The following is a 22,831-nucleotide window of genomic DNA, read 5'->3' as shown; positions in this document are numbered from 1 at the left end:
CAGGAACGATTGAGTATTATAACCAGTACTTGTAATATAACGTGTTTAAAGAAAAATAATTAGGACCCTGCACAAAAGGGACAATTCATTAGGTTATAATATAAAATATGTCAGTAATGCACCACCTGTATATTATATATTATAGAGCTATTAATTCGTACTGGTTCATGTGGGGATCCACATTCTTTTACTACTTTAAACAGAAACAATTACTGATTAAAACATTCATTTAAAGGGACAGTCAACAACAGAATTTTTGTTGTTTAAAAAGATAATCCCTTTATTACATATTCCCCAGTTTTGCATAACTAACACTGTTGTTATAATAATACACTTGCTACCTATGTGATTAACTTGTATCTAAGCATCTTCTGACAGCCCCCTGATCACATGATATTTTTTTATTATCTATTGACTTTAATTTTATCCATTTAGTGCAGTCTGCCACAAGCCACAGGCATGATCACAATGTTATCTATATGGCTCACATGAACTAGCTCTTCCCTGCTGTGAAAAGCAAATAAAAAAGCAAGTGATAAGAGGCGGCCTTCAAGGGCTTAGAAATTATCATATGAGCCTTTCTAGGTTTAGCTTTCAACTAAGAATACAAAGAGAACAAAGCAAAATTGGTGATAAAAGTAAATTAGAAAGTTGTTTAAAATTACATGCCCTATTTGAAACATGAAAGGTTTTCTTGGACTTGCTTGTCCCTTTAATAAAATTCAAATTTGTTTGAAATATATAAAAATAGTTATTTGCTCTGGATTTTAGATATAGATAAAAAATGATAAGAATTCAGGGCCCGATCCGATATGCAGCGTCGCCCGCAAAAGCCGGCGACGCTGAAATTTGCGCTGGTTTGGTATCCTATATACGGCGTAACCTAGAAGTTACGCTCGTATAATTCTGCCGTCGCCCGTAGTTTTTTGGCCCATAGGCAGGTATACCAAACCAGCGCAGTTTGGTATCCAATATACAGCGTAAGGACTTACGTGGCGAAAATGTAGAAATCTTACTCCATTTTCACCTCGCCACAAAATGCAGCCGTAGTAAGCCTTACGCTGTGTATTGGAGCCCCGTAACTCCCTAAACTACCTGCTAAATAAAACCTAACACCTAACGCATGCGCAATGTCTATCTACCTGTCAACCGCGATCCCCCCCCGCAATCCCTAATAAAGTTATTAACCCCTAAACCGCTGCTCCCGGACCCCGCCGCCACCTACATTAAAAGTATAACCCCCTAATGTGATCCCCCTACACCGTCGCCAGCTACATTACATACCCCCTAATGTGAGTCCCTTACACCGCCGCCATCTACCTTACCTACCCCCTAAAGTGAGCTCCTACCCCGCCGCCATCTACCTTACCTACCCCCTAAAGTGAGCTCCTACCCCGCCGCCATCTACCTTACCTACCCCCTAAAGTGAGCTCCTACCCCGCCGCCATCTACCTTACCTACAACCTAAAGTGAGCCCCTTACACCGCCGCCATCTACCTTACCTACCCCCTAAAGTGAGCCCCTTACACCGCCGCCATCTATTTTATAAATATTAACCCCTAATTTAATCCCCCTACACCGCCGCCAGCTATATTAACTATATTAGGGTTAATATAGTTAATATAGTTATTATATTATATATATTAACTATATTAACCCTAATTATATTAGGGTTAATATAGTTAATATCGTTATTATATTATATATATATACAGGGAGTGCAGAATTATTAGGCAAGTTGTATTTTTGAGGATTAATTTTATTATTGAACAACAACCATGTTCTCAATGAACCCAAAAAACTCATTAATATCAAAGCTGAATAGTTTTGGAAGTAGTTTTTAGTTTGTTTTTAGTTTTAGCTATTTTAGGGGGATATCTGTGTGTGCAGGTGACTATTACTGTGCATAATTATTAGGCAACTTAACAAAAAACAAATATATACCCATTTCAATTATTTATTTTTACCAGTGAAACGAATATAACATCTCAACATTCACAAATATAGATTTCTGACATTCAAAAACAAAACAAAAACAAATCAGTGACCAATATAGCCACCTTTCTTTGCAAGGACACTCAAAAGCCTGCCATCCATGGATTCTGTCAGTGTTTTGATCTGTTCACCATCAACATTGCGTGCAGCAGCAACCACAGCCTCCCAGACACTGTTCAGAGAGGTGTACTGTGTTCCCTCCTTGTAAATCTCACATTTGATGATGGACCACAGGTTCTCAATGGGGTTCAGATCAGGTGAACAAGGAGGCCATGTCATTAGATTTTCTTCTTTTATACCCTTTCTTGCCAGCCACGCTGTGGAGTACTTGGACGCGTGTGATGGAGCATTGTCCTGCATGAAAATCATGTTTTTCTTGAAGGATGCAGACTTCTTCCTGTACCACTGCTTGAAGAAGGTGTCTTCCAGAAACTGGCAGTAGGACTGGGAGTTGAGCTTGACTCCATCCTCAACCCGAAAAGGCCCCACAAGCTCATCTTTGATGATACCAGCCCAAACCAGTACTCCACCTCCACCTTGCTGGCGTCTGAGTCGGACTGGAGCTCTCTGCCCTTTACCAATCCAGCCACGGGCCCATCCATCTGGCCCATCAAGACTCACTCTCATTTCATCAGTCCATAAAACCTTAGAAAAATCAGTCTTGAGATATTTCTTGGCCCAGTCTTGACGTTTAAGCTTGTGTGTCTTGTTCAGTGGTGGTCGTCTTTCAGCCTTTCTTACCTTGGCCATGTCTCTGAGTATTGCACACCTTGTGCTTTTGGGCACTCCAGTGATGTTGCAGCTCTGAAATATGGCCAAACTGGTGGCAAGTGGCATCTTGGCAGCTGCACGCTTGACTTTTCTCAGTTCATGGGCAGTTATTTTGCGCCTTGGTTTTTCCACACGCTTCTTGCGACCCTGTTGACTATTTTGAATGAAACGCTTGATTGTTCGATGATCACGCTTCAGAAGCTTTGCAATTTTAAGAGTGCTGCATCCCTCTGCAAGATATCACACTATTTTTGACTTTTCTGAGCCTGTCAAGTCCTTCTTTTGACCCATTTTGCCAAAGGAAAGGAAGTTGCCTAATAATTATGCACACCTGATATAGGGTGTTGATGTCATTAGACCACACCCCTTCTCATTACAGAGATGCACATCACCTAATATGCTTAATTGGTAGTAGGCTTTCGAGCCTATACAGCTTGGAGTAAGACAACATGCATAAAGAGGATGATGTGGTCAAAATACTCATTTGCCTAATAATTCTGCACTCCCTGTATATATATATATATATATATATATATATATATATAGTATAATAAACCTATCTAACTCTAACATCCCTAACTAAATTCTTATTAAAATAGATCTAATTAATATTAATATTATTAATTAAAATATTCCTATTTAAATCTAAATACTTACCTATAAAATAAACCCTAAGATAGCTACAATGTAATTAATAATTACATTGTAGCTATTTTAGGGTTTATATTTATTTTACAGGTAACTTGGCATTTATTTTAACTAGGTACAATAGCTATTAAATAGTTAATAACTATTTAATAGCTACCTAGTTAAAATAATTACCAATTTACCTGCAAAATAAATCCTAACCTAAGTTACAAATACACCTACACTATCAATAAATTAAATAAACTACAAATATCTAAACTAAAATACAATAAAATAAACTAAACTAAATTACAAAAACAAACAAACACTAAATTACAAAAAATAAAAAAAATATTACAAGATTTTTAAGCTAATTACACCTATTCTAAGCCCCCTAATAAAATAATAAAGCCCCCCAAAATAAAAAAATTTCCCTACCCTATTCTAAATTAAAAAAGTTCACAGCTCTTTTACCTTACCAGCCCTTAAAAGGGCCTTTTGCGGGGCATGCCCCAAAGAATTCAGCTCTTTTGCATTGAAATAAACATACAATACCCCCCCCCAACATTACAACCCACCACCCACATACCCCTATTCTAAACCCACCCAAACCCCCCTTAAAAAAACCTAACACTACCCCCCTGAAGATCTCCCTACCTTGTCTTCACCCAGCCGGGCAGAACTCTTCATCCGATCCGGGCGATGTCCAATCAAGCGTCAGTGAAGGCTTCTTCCATCCGGGTGATGTCTTCAATCAAGCGGCAGTGAACTCTTCTTCCATCCGGGCGATGTCTTCAATCAAGCGGCAGTGAAGTCTTCTTCCATCCGGGCGATGTCTTCAATCAAGCGGCAGTGAAGTCTTCTTCCATCCGGCGATGTCTTCAAGCAAAGCGGCATCTTCAATATTCTTTCTTCGCTCCTCCGCAGCGGAGCATCCATCCGGCACGAAGACTGAACGCGGAATGAGGTACCTTTAAATGACGTCATCCAAGATGGCGTCCGTCGAATTCCGATTGGCTGATAGGATTCTATCAGCCAATCGGAATTAAGGTAGAATAATCTGATTGGCTGATTGAATCAGCCAATCAGATTCAAGTTCAATCCGATTGGCTGATTGGTTCAGCCAATCGGATTGAACTTGAATCTGATTGGCTGATTGAATCAGCCAATCAGATTATTCTACCTTAATTCCGATTGGCTGATAGAATCCTATCAGCCAATCGGAATTCAACGGACGCCATCTTGGATGACGTCATTTAAAGGTACCTCATTCCGCGTTCAGTCTTCGTGCCGGATGGATGCTCCGCGGCGGAGAAGCGAAGAAAGAAGAATGAAGATGCCGCTTTGCTTGAAGACATCGCCGGATGGAAGAAGACTTCACTGCCGCTTGATTGAAGACATCGCCCGGGTGGAAGAAGACTTCACTGCCGCTTGATTGAAGACATCGCCCGGATGGAAGAAGACTTCACTGCCGCTTGATTGGACATCGCCCGGATCGGATGAAGAGTTCTGCCCGGCTGGGTGAAGACAAGGTAGGGAGATCTTCAGGGGGGTAGTGTTAGGTTTTTTTTAAGGGGGGTTTGGGTGGGTTTAGAATAGGGGTATGTGGGTGGTGGGTTGTAATGTTGGGGGGGGGGGTATTGTATGTTTATTTCAATGCAAAAGAGCTGAATTCTTTGGGGCATGCCCCGCAAAAGGCCCTTTTAAGGGCTGGTAAGGTAAAAGAGCTGTGAACTTTTTAATTTAGAATAGGGTAGGGAATTTTTTTTATTTTGGGGGGCTTTATTATTTTATTAGGGGGCTTAGAATAGGTGTAATTAGCTTAAAAATCTTGTAATATTTTTTTTATTTTTTGTAATTTAGTGTTTGTTTGTTTTTTTGTAATTTAGTTTAGTTTATTTAATTGTATTTTAGTTTAGATATTTGTAGTTTATTTAATTTATTGATAGTGTAGGTGTATTTGTAACTTAGGTTAGGATTTATTTTTCAGGTAAATTGGTAATTATTTTAACTAGGTAGCTATTAAATAGTTATTAACTATTTAATAGCTATTGTACCTAGTTAAAATAAATGCCAAGTTACCTGTAAAATAAATATAAACCCTAAAATAGCTACAATGTAATTATTAATTACATTGTAGCTATCTTAGGGTTTATTTTATAGGTAAGTATTTAGATTTAAATAGGAATATTTTAATTAATAATATTAATATTAATTAGATCTATTTTAATAAGAATTTAGTTAGGGATGTTAGAGTTAGATAGGGTTATTATACTTAATATATATATAATATAATAATGATATGAACTATATTAACCCTAATATAATTAGGGTTAATATAGTTAATATATATAATATAATAACTATATTAACTATATTAACCCTAATATAATTAGGGTTAATATAGTTAATATAGCTGGCGGCGGTGTAGGGGGATTAAATTAGGGGTTAATATTTATAACATAGATGGCGGCGGTGTAAGGGGCTCACTTTAGGGGGTAGCTAAGGTAGATGGCTGCGGGGTAAGAGCTCACTTTAGGGGGTAGGTAAGGTAGATGGCGGCGGGGTAGGAGCTCACTTTAGGGGGTAGGTAAGGTAGATGGCGGGGGGGTAGGGGCTCACTTTAGGGGGTAGGTAAGGTAGATGGCGGCGGGGTAGGGGCTCACTTTAGGGGGTTATAGATTTAATATAGCTGGCGGCGGGGTCCGGGAGCGGCGGTTTATGGGTTAAAAACTTTATTAGGTGGCGGCGGGGTCCGGGAGCGGCGGTTTAGGGGTTAATATATTTTTTATTGTTAGGATAGTGAGGGGGGATAGCGGATAGAGGGTTAGACGTGTCGGGCTATGTTTGGGAGGCGTGTTAGACAGTACGGGTGATTTTATAACTTTAGTCAGGTTTTGTAGGCGCCGGCAGTTTCTAAAGTGCCGCAAGTCACTGGCGACTCCAGAAATTTATACTTACGCAGATTTCTGGACATCGCTGGTTTATCAGACTTACGGCACTTTAGCATCTGACGGCGCCGTATATAGGATAGCTCGAGTTGTGAGCTGAAACTGCGGGCGGCGGGGGTTCCCTCGCTTGCGCCGCAAACTACGATCTTTATCGGATCGCGCTCCTAGTTGATTCTTAAAGTCAAGCACAAGTAGTAAAGGAGACAAGTTTTATTTCTGTGCTATAGCTGAACTAAGGTTAAGCTTCTGGATGATGAACATAGTGAATTATGATACGGCTGGAATCATTTTCTTAAAAGGTGCAACTCTAATGTCAACATGAGCTAGATTTAAATATTAATAAATCAATAGATTATACTAGTTTTAAAAGTTAAACATAGTAACTGAAAAATGCTTAATTTACATATATAGTTGGGGAGAAGAAAGATGTTCCTTCTTCATTTAAAGGGATATGAAAGACCTTGTCTGTTTTGTAGTCTGAGTGTGAAAACGTTCTCAATACATTGGCCTAGATGCAATATAAACCTGCTCATACAACTAATAGCTGGCAGAAAAAACAATCCCTTGCTAACATATGCAAAAAAATGCAATTATTTTGTTATGGCCAAACGCCACTCCACTTGCCTTGAGTAGACTTAGCGAAATTGACATTGTTTCTAGAACCCTTGTAAAAGCTTCTTATCTCCTCGGCTAAGGCTAGTAAGGGACATACACTGTGTAGCCATTTTGTTAGATATAGCCCTGCTGAGCACACAATTGGTTCTTTCCACTACGTTGCACGTCACGTGACCACGGTTTTGGTATAAATACAACAGAACAACCTTCCTACTATCAGTTAAGCGTACAAACTGCAGTGAGAATGGGGAAGAGCAGTGATCTAATACATTTTGAATGTGGCATGATAGTAGGTGCAAGATGTGCTGGACGAAGCGTATCTGAAATGGCAGTACTCCTGAACTTTTCACATACCACAGTTTCAAGGGTGTATCGAGAATGGTGCAATGAACAACAAACATCCAGTAAGCTACAGTCCTGTGGAAGAAAAACGCTTGTTGATGAGGAGGAGGCTAGACTTGTGCAAGGAAAAAGACAGGCCATAATTTCCCTAATCACATTAGAATTCAATCTTGATGCAGAGAAAAACATATCGCTACACACCATTAGTTGCACCTTGTCGTGGATGGGCTACAACAGCCGGTAGTCACGCTGGGTGCCGTTGTTATCAGAGAAGAACAAGAGAGCATGGCTTCTGTGGGCACAACACCACCACAAGTTAACCATCGAAGACTGGAAAAAGGTTGCTTGGTCTGACGAGACAAAGTTCCTAGTGCGTGATGTTGATGGCAGGCTCCGAACTTGGCGAAAACAACATGAATCTATGGACCTGTCATGTCTGATGAAAACTGTGTAAGGTGGTGGGGGCGGTGTTATGGTGTAGGAAATGCATTCCTGGCACACATTGGGTCCATTAACACCCCTAGATTCATGTCTAAATGCTGCAGCGAACGTAAACATCATTACTGACCAAATGCATCTGTCCATGTTGAGTTTATCCTCAGTCAGATGGTTACTTCCAGCAGGATAATGCACCAGTGCACAAAGCCCACATTATGGGATGGTTCATGGAACATGACAATGACTTTTCTTTGCTGCAGTGACCTGCTCAGTCCCCCGATCTCAAGCCTATTGAACATCTTTGGGATGAGCTGGAAAGGGCTATTTGCTGCAGACCTACACCTCTGTTGAATCTTCAGGAGGTAACACACTCATATCTGCATGGTACACAATACCTCCCCAATGTTTTCAGCATCTTGTTACATGCCTAGACGAATTCAGGCTGTTTTGAAGGCTAAAGGAGGCTCACCATGCTACTAGGCAGCTGTACCTAATACAGAGGCTGCACAGTGTACATAATTTAGCTTATACAATGAATGGCTAGTAAAGTCTAGAGCAGTGTTTTTAAATACCAGTCCTCTGGGCACACTAACAGGGCACATTTTCCAGATTACCTTAGGTGAGAGCAGGTTAATAACCACAGTTACTGATCAGCTGATTGTCACCTGCCCTCTAGTTTAGATATCCTGAAAATCTGTCCTTTTTGATGTGACCTGAGAAGTGGAATTGGATAACACTAGAGTAAGAGATTAAATCACACACCTGTAAGCTGTTCTTCCGCTTCATCAGAGCGTTGTGCAATGCTTCTCTTTCCTTCTCTGCTTCGCGTGCTTCACTTAGAAGCGACTCAGCTTTCTCTTCCCCAAACACATTGCTCATCTGCTCTTTCTTTAACTTTAACACTGCTAATTTTTCCTTAATACTGCAACTTTCTTCAAGTAACATCTAAACAGACAAAAAGAAAATCAGCTGAATAAAATGTATGTTCTGTATCACACAAAACTTTATTTACCTATTAAAATAGCAGCAGATTTGTTTTTTATGCAGACAGTTTAGTTCCTAATTTAAATTAATAAGTAGTAAGAACATAGCCAAATTCTAAGTAACCATAATTATAATTTAGTTTCATTTACAGATATTACAAATATTAGGTTGAGCCTGCTGAACGTTTAAAGGGACAGTCTACACCAGAATTTTTATTGTTTAAAAAGATAGATAATCCCTTTATTACCCATTCCCCAATGTTTTATAACCAACAGAGTTATAATAATATACTTTTTACCTCTGTGATTACCTTGTATATAAACCTCTGCAGACTGTCCGTTATTTCAGTACTTTTGACAGAGTTGCATGTTAGCCAATCAGTGCTGACTCCTAGGTAACTCCCCGGACGTGAGCACAATGGTATATCTATATGGCACACATGATCTAATGCCCTCTAGTTATGAAAAATTGTCAAAATGCATTCAGATAAGAGGCGGCCTTCAGGGCTAAGAAATTAGCATATGAGCCTACCTAGGTTTAGCTTTCAACTAGGAACACCAATGGAACAAAGCAAAATTGATGATAAATGTAAATTTGGAAAGTTGTTTAAAATTACATGCCCAATTTGAATCATGAAAGTTTTATATTTGACTAGACTGTCATTCATTTTTATTATAATGTAAAGGATCCAAGATCATTTCAAATAAATACATTCAAAAGGAAGGTGATAATGAGATTAATTATATTATAAAGAGAAAATTTTTAGCAATCTCACTTTGGGTCCAATTATCTAAAATACGTCTGAGTGGAGAAAAATATCACATGACTGGGGAGCTCTCACAAAATTCTCTAAGAAAAGGGTCTGCCACTGAGCTGACTTCCATTGAAAGTAATGAAGCTCACACAGGAGCACAAATTTGACTTTAGTGATGATGTAACACTTTAGTGATGATGTAACACCCTGAAGGTGTTGCTGCTAAAGGAGCCTTTACAAGTTACTAAATTCAAGGGTTCACTCTTTCCAGCCTGCACTGTAAATCATTACTCAATGTCTTCAATAAAAAAGTACATCTGTTTGAGTGTTATTAGTTTAGTTAGATTGTATTTGTCTATTAATTGTGACTTAGATGAAGATCAGACCACATTTTAAGAGTAACAAATGCGGAAATCCAGATAATTACAAAGGGTTTACAAACTTTGTTTCTTACAACTGTGTCCTGACTGTGTAGTGCAAGAGGGTATCACATTACGGTCCAAGCTTGTTAATTACATTACCGCACTTACCTCAACCTGTAGCAAGAAATCATTATTCATGGCAATGTCACTCATAAACGCTGATGTAGTTCCCAGTACCCGCTCAGTTATGGGTCTCCAGTGCTGAAACTCACGCAGTGGGTTCTGGAAATTTTGCCTCAGTGCAGATTCAGTCTCTGTGCTCAGTTTGAAGGCCTTATTTTTAGCCCTGTAATGAATTTAATATCATGGTTAGACATCCAGTACTATCTATTATTATTATTCTATATTTATAAAGCGCCAGAGGAGGTGATGGTAGAGGACGCAAGAAGCAGGTCATTGTTGGATCTTAGAGGGCAGGCAGGAGTATATTTGTTGATGAGTGAGGACAGGTAGGGTGGGGCAGCATTGGTGAGGGTTTTGTAGGTCAGGGTGAGAATTTTTAATTTAACTTTGTTGTGAATGGGGAGCCAGTGAAGAAAATGAAGGAATATATCATATCACACTTTTATAAAATTATTATGCATTTACTTTTAAAAAGACGGAAGGAAGTCAAAAGTAAACTATGTTGCTTCAGAAAAAGTATATGGTTTAATAAAAAAAATACTTTCCCTTGATATATTTTGTTGAAAGATAGAGCACAAGCAGGTAGGCTTAGGAGTGTGCATGTGTCTCGGGCACTATATGGTGGCAGTGCATGCAATGTTATACGTATAATGCTCAGACATGGGTACGTTTCTGAGCATACCTCGGTATTCTCTCATTAAAACAAAGGGTATCAAACAAAACCGGTCAAATTGTTTAACAGGAGTAATTTGGAATGTGCTTAAATGTGTTTTTAACTTTTTTTTCAACAAGTGTCTGCTTCCTCTTAATTTTTACACAATTGTATGAGTTCCTCTCTTTCCTTGTGTTTCCTTTTGTCTGCATGTTCTATTTAACTCACAATTACTTACCAATCACCCAGGGCTGCCGCTAGAAATTTTGGATCCCCTTACTAAACCATTAATTGGACTCCCTTTTGACTTATGCAATTTTTGGCCAACTGACTAAAATGTGTGCACACTTTATTGTGTAGTCAAACTTGAAAATGTTGTTATGTTAGTAACACACAGACACAAACACAGAAACGCACACAGACATACTAACACATGACACACACAGACATACTTACACATGACACACACAGACATACTGACACATGACACACACAGACATACTGACACATGACACACACAGACATACTGACACATGACACACACAGACATACTGACACATGACACACACAGACATACTGACACATGACATACACAGACATACTGACACATGACACACACAGACATACTGACACATGACACACACAGACATACACAGACACACTGACACATGACACACACAGACACATGACACACACAGACATATTAACACATGACATACACAGACATACTGACACATGACATATACAGATATACTGACACATGACACACACAGACATACTGACACATGACACACACAGACACACTGACACATGACACACACACAGACACACTGACACATGACACACACAGACATACTGACACATGACACACAGTCACACACAGACATACTGACACATGACATACACAGACATACTGACACATGACACACACAGACATACTGACACATGACACACACAGACACACTGACACATGACACACACACAGACATATTGACACATGACACACACAGACACACTGACACATGACACACACAGACACATGACACACACAGACATACTAACACATGACACACACAGACACACACTCTTTCCTTCTTAAATTGCTTTAGGGAAAATATGTAACTAGGAAGGCCTATCCCTCCTGACTATATAGAAGCACACATTTACATACATGAGTGTGTGTTTGTGTGTTTGTGTGTGTGTATGTATGTATGTAAATATATATATATATACAGTATATGTGTGTGGCAACAGAGAATTGATTTTAAAAGAAAAATAATCATTCTGGATCCATAAATAGGATCCAAAAGAGCTTAACAGGAAGCTAGATCTCCATGTGTTCTTATAGGAGATGCAAGATGGAAAACGTAACATAATTTTGACATTCTTTAATGTATAAAGAGGGATATTGTTGCACAATGTATGTATACAAATGTTTTGATATTTAGAAACGTTATTTTTATATGTGGCCACTAGATGGTGATGTGATACATATATGTAGTAGTGTAGAGGTAATTAACAGGTTAACGTGAAGGCCTTATAAAGACTGCTATACACATGAGGCCAATAAGCATGATTAAGGGATAACATCCCGAAATGTCACTTGTGTATATTGTATCTACTTGAGAAGATATTTAATAAACTGCAACATTTATATGGTGCTGTGGATTTTGGTTATGGATTAAACATAGTGATTGTAAAGTTTAATGAATTACTGCCCGGTATCTAAAAATAATCTTAAAACAGGGGCACTTTAATGCATTAAACTTTACAATGACGCTTCTTTTTCAAAATACTTACCTTTTCTTTATGGAAAGCAGACCGGTGATCCTCCGCCCACAACTCCTACTATAGTTAGAATCCTGCTTCCTCCAATCGTTGCATGCCCCATGAGCTGGATGCCAAAGGGGGCACACAACGATTGGAGGAAGCTGGATTCATCATCCATATGCTAACTACAGTAGGAGATACGGGCGGAGATTCGGCTGTCTGTTTTCCATAATGCAAAGGTAAGTATTTTAAAAAAGAAGTGTCATTGTAAAGTTTAATGAATTAAAGTGCCCCTGTTTTAAGAATATTTGTAGTATAGTGTAAGAATATTTGGTGGGGTTTTTTTTGAGGGGGGGGGGGGGATTTAGAATAGGCATAACTCTTATTTTTAGTAATTTGTTTGTTATTTTTTGTAATGGTAGTTTTTTTTTTTTACAATAATGTTAGCTTACTTTTGTTTAAAGTAATGTTAGGTTCGGTGATGTTAGTTTTTTTTTTTTAAGGTAAGGTTAGATTTTTCTTAATTTCTCAGGTAAGTTTTTATTATATTATATTATAGTTAGTTTTTTTGTGTAAAGGTAGGGTTAGTCTATTTTGGGTTAACTTAAGGGGTGTTAGGTTAGGGGGTTTAGATGTTAGTGGGTAACTTTGAGGTGGGGCAGGCAGTTAAGGGGTTAATAGTGTAGTGGGGATTTTGTGATGTGGGGGTGTCGCGGTTTATGGGTTAATAGTGTAGTGGGGAATTTGCAATGTGGGGGCTGGTGGTTTAGGGGTTAATAGTGTAGTTGGGACTTTGTGATGTGGGGGTTTATGGGTTAATAGTGTAATGGGGACTTTGCGCTGGGCTATGTGGCAGTTTAGGTGTTATTAGAGTAGGGGTCTTATGCTGATTCGGGTTAGCGCGCAAATAGGATGTTAGGGGTTTTACCCCTTTTTTTGTTGACTTCTAGGAATAGGTTATCATGCGTGCGATATTGTAAGTTCGGCTTTTTGTGCACTTTCGGTTAGCGATGGACTGATAACTTTTTACTATTAGCTCGTAATACCAGCGCAACGCGAGCAGTTAGCGTTCTAGCAAAAGCGCTAAATAACGCTCAACTCTTAATCTAGCCCTCAAATGGGTAAAATGGAAATGGACCATCGGAAACATATTAAAGGGGAGAAAAATCCCGGTACACTGTCCCTTGAAGACTAAATGCTGTCATCAGTCTCCAGAGACCATTGTTTCAGTGTCTATGGGGCCTGGTGACGCCTCTGGTCAAATGTGTGAAATGCTTTGTAGCGCCCCTGTTTGTTTTCTTCTAGCTGCCAATTCATGATTATCTGAAGTCAGGGGCAGGAGTGGAGAAGCAGCTTCTGCTTTATCACATATTTTGGAAAGGGTTGCAACAGTTCTGTTACTATCCATTATAGCTCTCATAGGATCTAGCATATAATCTTCACTAGGATATTAGCTAGAGATATACTGTAGGATTATTAGATCTTCATTCGTTTTTTTGCTGCAGCCAGTCAGACTAACTAAAATCCCCATCAGATCTCATACAACATATATGACAGAAGGACAACCAGTATGACCTATGCACCTTTGATATTCTCGCATAGCTGCTATCACGCTGTCAGAAAGTGGCTGCACATCTTTGGAGAACCGGAATAAGTCCTTCAGCTGAACTTTCACTCTCTCTGCTTTAGGTTCTTCTGCAGCAAGAGCTGACTTGGTCGCCTTAAATAACAAACAATAAAGGAATTTATTACAACGCAGTAATGTGGAAAACTTGATGCTAATAATTAGGCCATAAATTATTCATAATATTTCAAATATGCTACATCACCTGAAAAAGATGTAATATATCTGTAAAAAGCTGACAAGAAAATATCACATGAACATCACTATGTAAAAAGGGAGATATTTTACTTACAAATTTGTTGAAGAGAAAAAAACAGACTATCAGCATCATCGATGCTAAATTCACACTTTTATTTACTGTAATCTCAAGGAATTGTAACATAATCTCGCAAAATTTCACAATAAACTTCCTTAAAATAAGAAGGAAATAAAGTGACTGTGCCTGCACATGCCAGATGCATGCTCCCTTACAAGTCCCAGGACGAGCATCCTGATTGGCTGCTTAAAGTCCCTTTACAACAGAATTTGGGTACTGAGGAAACTTTGAGGAAAAATGTCTTCCTTTTTAATACAGAGATGTCCATGTGATATTTTCTATTCAGCTTTTTACAGATATGCTAAATTATTTTCAAGTGATTCAGCATTTAGGTAGCATGTCCCTTTAAACAGTGTTGCACTGGCTCCCAGTTAAAAAGCTGTATAAACAATTATCCAACTGTAGTTTCAAAGGCTCTTCATCACGCTCTATAAAACCAGCTCATATCAGATGCCTTGATTATTTGAATAAAGCCATTTTTGCAGAATAATATTGCTAAAGGGAAATTAAAGTCTCAATTAAAGTTTCATGAATCAGATCTTACAAATTAAATTTTATTATCAATTTGCCCAATTTGCCCTGGTATCCTTTGTTAAAACTTCCAGGAAAGCATACTTATGTAGGCTCAGAAACGTACACAGGTCTTGTATCAAACACAGTTACCATACAGTGCTTATGGTACGTGCACGCTCCTTAGCAAACCTTATGTAATGTTTTAAAAAATGATAACAAAAAAAAGTAAAATAAATTTTGATGTTTTGATTTTTTTTTTTTGCATGCTATGGGGCCGATTTATCAAATAACTGTCCGACATGATCATGTCCGACAGACATTGCTGAATTCCGATAGCATACGCTGTCGGAATTTAAGATTGCACAAGCAGTTCTGCTTGTGCAATGTCGCCCCCTGCAGATTGGGTGTCAATCTACCCGATCATATGAGATCGGGTGGATTGATATCCGCAGCCTTAGAGGCGGCAGACCAGTTAAAGAGCAGCGATCTAAAGAGCGCTGCTTCTTAACTCCTGTTTCCGACAAGCCTGAAGGCTCATGCAGAAACAGGGGCATCAGGGGCCGATATATCAATTTAATCTAGATGTCTAATTCATCTGAAAACAGCCATTTGTGCTGAATAAAAAATATTTTTAAAACCTAGAATTGGGATTACTGGATTACAGTTCAGGAAATTCCTTAAATTATATTTGGCAGCTCAAATCCATAACACATAGTATGGAGGTAACAAAAAAATGTTTTTACTTATTGACCACTGAAACAGAAGCCACCAAACCTCAGAGAAGCATCTGCAAGACCAACCTACTAAAGCAGAGAGGTTCCAAGAGAAAGATGAAGAGGGAAAAAGGAAGGATAAAGCGATCCAATCAAGGAGATAACAATAAGGAATCATTTGTGTTCTTTAGTGACAGTGCAAACATACTTACCTAACCCCCCCCCCCATAGCCACAGGATACAAGGCATTACATCTACATTAACATTTTTATTTCATATGATTCGTCACTTTGAGACAACCCTGGTAACTTTTTTTTATATAGGTATCAATGATTTTAAGTAAATTAGAGGATCAAATAATGTACCAAAGTCTAATTGTGGCCACTGCTGCCAATAATGTGAAATGCAATCCCCAGATTTTAATTAACCTTAAATGCAACTCCTTGAAGTTAAATTTAACCAAAACAAACTCTGCAATTAATCCTAACCTTGACTCAGCCCACAATCTTAATTAACCCTAACTGCACCAATGCTGGCGCTATTCATAACCCAGGCATACTATTCTACCCTAATGCCACTATCCTAACCTAAATACACAAGTAGACCAAGACAGTTATCCTCCCCTCCCCTGCGTAGGTAGTAGAGCCTTTATTGATACACTTAGAAGTAAATGTAGCTGGGGGACACACCTAATTGTAGCAGAGGGGGGGGGGGGTTGTAATATGGGGTTCATAGTTAGGGTTTATTATGAAGAGTGGAGACAATTAATATTTAGTGGGAAGCTCCCTGATATCTATGTGACAGCAGCATTACCAGAGTTATTGTGAAAAGGATCAGAAACTTTTTACCAAGCTGGTTACTGCAACTAGACATAATAAGCAGTTATTATTTAGCGGATCCCAAATAGCAACTTGTAACTAAATAATAGCAATTAGATAGACCCTGGCTGAAATGAAGCACCAATAAAAATACCTATACTGGCTCAATTTATGCCCTTATAATCTATACGAACAAAGAGTCACATAGAATTATGTACTGAACTTTAAATACTATAACGTATACTTTAAATAACTCTATACTTGTGTATCTTTTATGTATATCATATCAGCACCATCTTTAAATTACTCTACTAATATTTAGATGTTTTGAAAACACTGGTCTGTTTCCCCCGGGCAATAATTTAAAGGGACATATATTTTATAAGCACAGTATTGAGGCTATTCCCCATCTCCCTCTAGTCATGGGTATCGTCATGTTGAGATTCCAGTGCTGACGTGTTTGCCCATGTGCAGTAACTCTCTTTCAGATACCTGCAGGTATGAAACCTAGGTATTAAAATGGCAGCACCAATTAGAAGGAAGGGCATGAAATATAATTAGTGTTTAATGCTTCTTTAATTTTTAATACATAACAAACTAGCCTGAGCATAAAGCCACGGTGAATATTTGTCTTGATTATTTTCAGGGTGACTTGGAAAAAGTCAAAATAAAGACTTACATTCAACGTTCTCCAGAGAGCTACCAGATCCTCCTCACTTTTCACCCTCTCTCCAGACTCCAGGCTCTCCTCTAGTCTCTGTATGGCTTTCCTAAACTCATTGATGTTGATCTCCAGCTGCCTGGCCAGATCTAGGAAGGCATTTTCTGAGTTAAATGTTTTACGCAGATTCTCCTCCTCCTCGTCATTCATGGCTTTCAGTTCAGCCAAAGCTCTACGCAGCTCCTCCAATTCCTTGCAGATCTGTTCGGCTCCCATTGGAGATGTGTTCTTTATAACCTCTGCCGACTTCATTTCCAGAACTTCCAGTTGTTTATAACCACTTTCTACATCCTTATTGATTTCCTAAAATTACAAGGCAGATAGAAAAATATAGACGTTGCATTAACAGATCAGGCTATTTGACATGCGTTCATTTTTTTAATTATATATTTGTTTAATGATTATATGCACAAAAAAAACATATTCAATAGAAGGCTTTAATGAACGTTCCAATGCAAAAATGACATGATCTTATTTGTTAGTGTATGTAATCTTTCATTACTGAAGCACAAGCCTTGTACCTCCTGGGCTGGATGCAGTTAATGATTGGTAGGGTCATGTGACTGCCCATCTTGTTTGACTGACTGCTGGGGTCTGGCCTTGCATCACCTCCCTTTGTGGGGGTAAAACACATATTTAGCTAGGGCCTGTTACATGCTCTAATGAATTACATCCTGTCCTTTTTACAATATACTGTCCCTTTAAAAGGGTATGCAAACTTTGCAAAACTATAATATCTCAATATTATATAATATTAACAATTATATTTGTAAGCACTGCAGCAAAAAGAAGAAAAGAAGAGGACCATAAAGATTACAGAGGCTTCTTATAGATATTATACAGTTGCAATTATTTAGCCAATCACAGAACACATCAGCCAAATTATTAAAGGGATACTAAACCAAAATTTTTCTTTTTTGATTCGGATAGAGCATTCAATTTTAAGCAACTTTGTATTCTACTCCTATTAACAATTTTTCTTTGTTCTCTTGGTATCTTTATTTGAAAACGCAGGAATCTAAGCTTAGGAGCTGGCCCATTTTAGGTTCAGCGCCCTGGTGTATCCCTTTAAGGTTTGTTTGATGTAGCTGTATTAATGGCCATAAACCTATAAAATTTGTTAAATTTAGTAAGAAATGCAATTTATTTTGTATTATACTACAACCCATATAGGACTGTTAAGCGCTAACACTGCTCAAGGTAAATCAGTAGCACTCCAAGGTTTGCAATGTTATTGTATTTTGAAAGTAAAAAGTTATTGCTTGAGCGAAAGACTCAGGTGCGCTAACATCCGGAGGTCGGATAACTCAACCACGCTAACTACCTTTCCCCATAGACTTCTATGGGGAGCCCTAAAACCTTTCCTGGCTCTCACTCAAGCGCTAACCCAAAGGTGAACTAGGATAACTGCTAAAGCCTAAGGTGCGTTACGGAAGAAATACTTATGTTCTTCACTTAGGAGAAAATATTCTATTTCATTTTAATTAAAACAAATTATTATATATATATATATATATATTTGTGTTGTGTGTGTGTATATATATATATATATATATATATATATATATGTGTGTGTGTGTGTATATATATATATATATATATATATATGTGTATATATGTGTGTGTGTGTATATATATATATATATATATATATATGTCTGTATATATATGTGTGTGTATATATATATATATGTGTGTGTGTATATATATATATTTATATATATATGTGTGTGTGTGTATATATATATATATATATATGTGTGTGTGTGTGTGTATATTCTCCTATGGTTCCTATTGTGGAGATAATGGGCCTCCCCGGCGGTCTTGATGCGCATTTATGAACTTTAGGGAGATGTTTAAATACAGTTACTGTAGGGCTCTCATTTACTAAGCATTCTGCCTGTGCTTGTGTCAAAAAACCCTGGTGAACGCCTTCATCTAACAAAATTTTTAGCTCATTATTAAACCGCTCTGTGGGGTTATATGTTAATTTGTGGTATGTATTTTCATCTGATAGTTGCCTTTCAGCTTCCAATACATATGCTTCCCTATCTTGTACCACGATAGTGCCACCCTTGTCAGATTTAGAAATTACTATGTTGGTATTATCCCTAATTTCTTTTAGTGCTTTTCTCTCCTGGTGTGACAAATTATCCCTTTTATTCTTTTTTGTGTGTGTATCTTTTACTTTTGTGTTGTACAATTGTGTCAATTCTTCTTCCACCACTGCGTGAAATACCTCAATTAGATCCCCTCTTGCATGTATAGGATAAAAACTACTTGTGTGTCCTATTTTTTGTGTAGAGCTTGGAATACTTAAATTACTGGGATCATATCTCAAGCTTTCACTATTTAAGATCCTTAAACTGTTGGTATCACACAATTCATTAAAAGTTAGTGAATCTATATCAGTGCCCATTGTACTACTCTCAGCCATACCCGTATCCACTATCTCACTGTCATAAATGGAAGATGGATCCTCATTAAAAAAATGCCTTTTTAAAGTGACCTTTCGTACAAACTTATTGAGGTCAACAATGGTATCAAATAAGTCCATATTTCTTGTTGGAGAGAAACCCATTCCCTTCGAGAGTGCAATCTTCTGTATATTGGTTAATGGGACAGATGATAAATTTATTATACTCTCTAGTTCTGATCCTTCTTTTCTCTCATTGCTCTGGTCAGCCTGCTGGGATATTTCGCTTTTTGATCTTCTTCCTTTTTCTTTTTTATTCTTTTTGGGTCTCCATCTTTTACTTTATGCTCGTGGCCGGACATATTAGGGGTAATCCCCAGATCCACCAGTGATCTGTGTTCCACTTTTTCTTTAGGTCTTGCTCCTAGAGAATTATCTCTTTCATTATTTTCCTCACTCATGGGTGTAGATGATCTTGGACTATATGCATATGAACTGCCCTCTGTGCTTGAAAAGGTAACTTTTCTTTGTGCTTCCTTTTTATTACTGGACATGTCTCCTTCCGCCCTTTTTCCCTTATTCTTTTTGTTCTGATGACTTCTTCTTTTATTTTGCTGAGTATTGGTGTTCCAACTATAAACTATATCTAAGTCATAGTCCTTACAATCTCTTTGATATTTGCCCAATTTTCTTGCGACCACTTCATTATCAATTCTTTCAGTTGTATCTTTCAGTTGTTTCATATAATCTTCAAATCTCTCATCTTCTTTAAGATCATCAATCTGTATTTGTATCTCAGCTAGCTCACATAGAGTGGTTTCTCTTTCCTCTGTTCTTTTCTTTAATAGTTGCTTCATAAGAATCACAGAGCAATCAGTTAGATTCTGATTCCATTCTTTCATAAAAACCACATCCATTTTTTCTGCTGCTGGGTACTTTTTCATTCTGAGGCCTCGTGGTATTTTTTCCTCATTTATATACAGTTGTAAGAATTCCATTTCCCACCATGTCTTAAGTTCCTTAATGGTTAATTTCTCTTTCATAGAAAACAATGTGCTCAAATCTACAGGTGTGTGTTTAGGAGTGGTGTCCCCTTTAATAAGTAAATCAAGTTTTGCTCGTCTGTTTACAATTTCTTCCTGATCCATGGCTTCAAAATATTATCTTATGCACTATGCGCTTGACTTGTCACAGTATAATATGCAATTTGAGAATTTCACTTCAAACAAAGACACACTGTTGCAAAAACTGTGCATTTGAGCCATAAGACATGTAACTACTTCCAGCTGTGTGCAACCAAAACAAACTGTTATATTTTTACAAATTGGTTTGTAGTCTCATATGTATCGTTGCCACAACCTAGTTTTCTACAGGAATCAAATTGTTGCAAAGTTCTTACCGGTAACACTCTAATATCAGGGTACATGTAGAGTGTTAACTGTGTATATTTTTTCGGCTGAGTGAGTTTTACACATACATATTTGGGTATTATATTTTCTCCTTTGTAGGTAAATATACTTTCAAATAACCTCCAAAAACTTTCAGTGTTCCAGTATATTATATTGTATCATAGGTAAATGACATGAGCATGTATATTGGTGGTCTTGAGCTAACTTTATGCAGTGGTGAAAACATCAACCCAGGTTACTCACGGTTATCCGGCCCCACTATGCGGGTAGTTAGAAAGTGTCCAGGCACTCCTCCTTCTCACCAGACAGCCGTTATCCAGTATAGAACTAGTAGCTTAAAAGATCTCCGCGGTGTATCTCACACACCAAAAAGGATCCAATCTTACCACAATTGCGAAGAAATGAGCATTCACAGACCGAGCTAAATCAACACTGTGTATTTATTGTCACATCGAAAAAACAAAGGTTCCACCACTCCACACACATAAGCTACATCCAACGCGTTTCCTGCTGCTAAACAGCACTTCGTCAGGGATACTCACAGCTGTCTGATTGCACCTTTTATTAAGCTCACTATTCATTCTCAGGATTTAAAGGTATACTACCGCTTATATATTTAGCGGCATGTTTGTGATCTATACGTCATTCAATTTGGTGCATCAGTATCACATTACAATATTTAAAATAACAATCTTAAATTTACAAGCACATTGTATCTAAAAATATAGTTAGAAACATTAACACAAATGGTGGGAAAAATATCTAATGCTATATAAACAAATACTTTTGCTGTCTCGGAATTTTATATACCACTGAGCTATTACATAGTACACAAATAAAAGGGCATATATTAGATATAGGTATAACCGTATATTAAGGACTAAGCACAATAAATTAATAATAATCTATTGCAATATAATCTAAAGCCTCTAGTAATAGCTATATTTTGAAAAACTTTTCACCTTTATCTATTAATAGTTATATCTAAATATTTATCATCCTATGGAGAAAATTTCGAATACTATTAACTATCGATTTTAACTCAGTTACCTATATAAAGTTTTACATCTGAGTTTTCGTTTATGCCCAAAGGACTCCCTGTCTTTAAGGTATAAATCCAATACACTTCTCTCCTATTAAGCGTCTGTGACCTATTGCCACCTGTATTCAGCTTGGGCACATGATCAATACCTTGAAATGAAAATAAAGTATTGATATATTTTAATTCACTTGTATCAAAGTTATCATTCCTTCTATGTTGGGCAAAATGTTTCGCCACAGGTGTCTTTGGCACCTCACTCTCAAGGGACAGTAGGTGCTCTCTCACTCTATCTTTGAGCATACGTGTCGTTCTACCAGTGTATTGAAAAAAACAAAGTTTGCAAGTGATAAGATACACTATATATCTGGAATTACAGTTAAGGTGATGGTTCACCATGTACACATTACCTGTTACTGTAGAGTTAAAAGTATCACTCCTAACCAGGTATTTGCATGATTTACATGGTGTGCCACCACATCTATAGTTCCCATTTTTCTTTTTAAGCCACATTCTATCCTCTTTTTTCTCCTTGATAGAAAAATTTCTTTTAAGATTGTTCTCTATGGTTTCTGCTCTCCTTGATACACACCTGATCCCTTTGTCTATGACTGTTTTCAATTTTGGATCATTTCTTAGTAGTGGGCTAAATTTCTGAATAATTTTACAAATTTCTGGATATTGTCTACTATATTTAGTGGAAAAAGTTAACTTATCCATATTTCCTAAAACTTTATCCTGTTTGTTTTTATCCTGCAATAAAGATTTCCTGTCCATGGCCTTAACCTCTTCCATAGTTATTTCTAGATCCCTTTTCT

At 37.7% G+C, this 22,831-nt stretch overlaps 1 protein-coding gene across 1 annotated transcript in view; it reads right to left on the bottom strand.

Moving 5' to 3' along the window:
• SYNE3 (spectrin repeat containing nuclear envelope family member 3) overlaps window positions 1-22,831 on the bottom strand; it is a 256,474-nt gene that overhangs the window by 106,641 nt on the left and 127,002 nt on the right. The window contains exons 6-9 of the mRNA XM_053708894.1: window positions 17,108-17,452; window positions 14,028-14,164; window positions 10,008-10,185; window positions 8,502-8,684 (exon numbers count right to left, since the gene is read on the bottom strand). Coding sequence (XP_053564869.1) covers window positions 8,502-8,684; window positions 10,008-10,185; window positions 14,028-14,164; window positions 17,108-17,452 — 843 coding nt within the window. The remainder of the gene's footprint in view (window positions 1-8,501; window positions 8,685-10,007; window positions 10,186-14,027; window positions 14,165-17,107; window positions 17,453-22,831) is intronic.

This window comes from Bombina bombina, chromosome 1 (genome assembly GCF_027579735.1).
Source record: "Bombina bombina isolate aBomBom1 chromosome 1, aBomBom1.pri, whole genome shotgun sequence".
Classification (NCBI taxonomy): Eukaryota; Metazoa; Chordata; class Amphibia; order Anura; family Bombinatoridae; genus Bombina; species Bombina bombina.
This window is presented reverse-complemented; position numbering and strand designations above follow the sequence as displayed.